We start from the raw sequence: 1,504 nt of genomic DNA, 5'->3' as shown, positions 1-1,504 counted from the left end.
GTGTGCCCCGTGCACAGCCCCAGCCCAGCTCACCTCTGAGATCTTCTGGAACTGGTAGTTGCTCTGGCTGCACTTCTCCGCCGTCTCCAGTGCGATTTTGTAGTTATCCACAAAGGCCTTGTAGACCCCCAGCTGGCTGGCCTGCGGGGAGCGGGGGTTAGCCCGGCACCCAGCAGCACGCTGAAGCCCCGGGCAGCACGAGGGGCCAGGCAGCCCCCAAAGGGACTCTGCCCAGAGCTGTCCCCTCCTGGCAGCACACTGCCAGACCACAGCCAGGCTGGGGGGCCACATGCTTGGCTCCACAGGGAGAGCCCTTGCCCGGGGGAGGATGGGCTGCTGCCCAGCCCCGTGCCCCCACAAACCTCCAAAAGCCAGCGGAGAGGTAAAAAGCGGAGAGACACAACCTGGACAGCGGAGGCTGAAGCTACAGCCTCTTCCTGACACCCTGCGAGCTGCCCTCTCCTCCTCCCCTCCCTAGCACAGCCACGGCACCCATGGGCAACGCCCCGGCTCCGGTCACCCACGTGCCCGGGTTCCCGCCAGCCCCAGGTAAAGCCACACCGCGCACCTCCAGCCAAACCCCCGCCATGGCTCAGTCAGGACCTGCAGCTGTGGGCACCCGCCCCGCGGCGAGGGGCATGGAGGTTGCCCTAACTCCCACCCCGGGACCGTGGCTGCTGCAGGGAGGGATGCAACAAGTCCCATGGCCACCAGCGAACACGCGGCAGGGTGTGAAGTGAGCCACGCCGTGGGGCTGAGCCCCCAGCACAGGGCTCTGCCTCCCCAGCCCTCCTCCTCTTCCAAGCAGAGCGAGTCCTGGGGAAGGCGCATACCAGCTTCTGGAAGAGGTGGCCCATGGTGATGTTGCTGTCCCACTGCTGCACTTTCGGGCACAGGCTGTCATAGAACTCCTTGTGGATCTCGTAGATGTCCTGGATCTTGTAGAAAATTGTCTCAATCTGCTGGAGGGTGAGGACAGGCTGCGACGTAGTGGCAGTGGCCTTCAGTGGCTTCATAGGCTGCCGAAGGAGAGGGGAGAGCATTTGAGGTGAGGCTGAGAGGGGAACGCTGGGGACAAGGGGTAACTGAGCCAGCAGCGACGGCTGCCCAGGACAGGTCCCAGCTGGCATCTAGACCAAGGAGCTGCTCACCCATCCCTACAGAATTCCCCACAGCGGTGGTGACCCCACAATGTGCAACAGCATCTCCGCTAGGAGGGCCAGTGAGTCCGCCAGAGGAAGCAGGGCTAAAAACACCTCCCCGCCAGACACACGGGCAGCGGGGAAAGGCAAGACAGGGGCAGCGGGGCCAGCGCAAGGCTGGCTCTGGCCTGGCTCCTGCAGCTTTGCTCCCACCCAGGTAGCACCTGGAGGAGGACCAGGAAGAAATCGCTCCATCCACCCATCTGTCCGTCCGTCCACCCGTCTGTCGTCCACCCACCCATCCACCCACCCGCCCCTGCTGGGGGACATCCCTGCAGGGGGTGGCCAGTCTGGGCACTGGG

At 64.8% G+C, this 1,504-nt stretch overlaps 1 protein-coding gene across 1 annotated transcript in view; it reads right to left on the bottom strand.

The window, feature by feature from the left end:
• Positions 1-24: 24 nt before the first annotated feature.
• LOC104498328 (active breakpoint cluster region-related protein-like) overlaps positions 25-1,504 on the bottom strand; it is a gene marked incomplete at both ends in the record, with an annotated part of 1,739 nt that continues 259 nt past the window's right edge. Inside the window, 2 exons of the mRNA XM_010141686.1 lie at positions 25-141; positions 834-1,019. Of these exons, the coding sequence (XP_010139988.1) occupies positions 25-141; positions 834-1,019 (303 nt within the window). The remainder of the gene's footprint in view (positions 142-833; positions 1,020-1,504) is intronic.

Source organism: Buceros rhinoceros, unplaced genomic scaffold, assembly GCF_000710305.1.
Source record: "Buceros rhinoceros silvestris isolate BGI_N320 unplaced genomic scaffold, ASM71030v1 scaffold35698, whole genome shotgun sequence".
Classification (NCBI taxonomy): domain Eukaryota; kingdom Metazoa; phylum Chordata; class Aves; order Bucerotiformes; family Bucerotidae; genus Buceros; species Buceros rhinoceros.
This window is presented reverse-complemented; position numbering and strand designations above follow the sequence as displayed.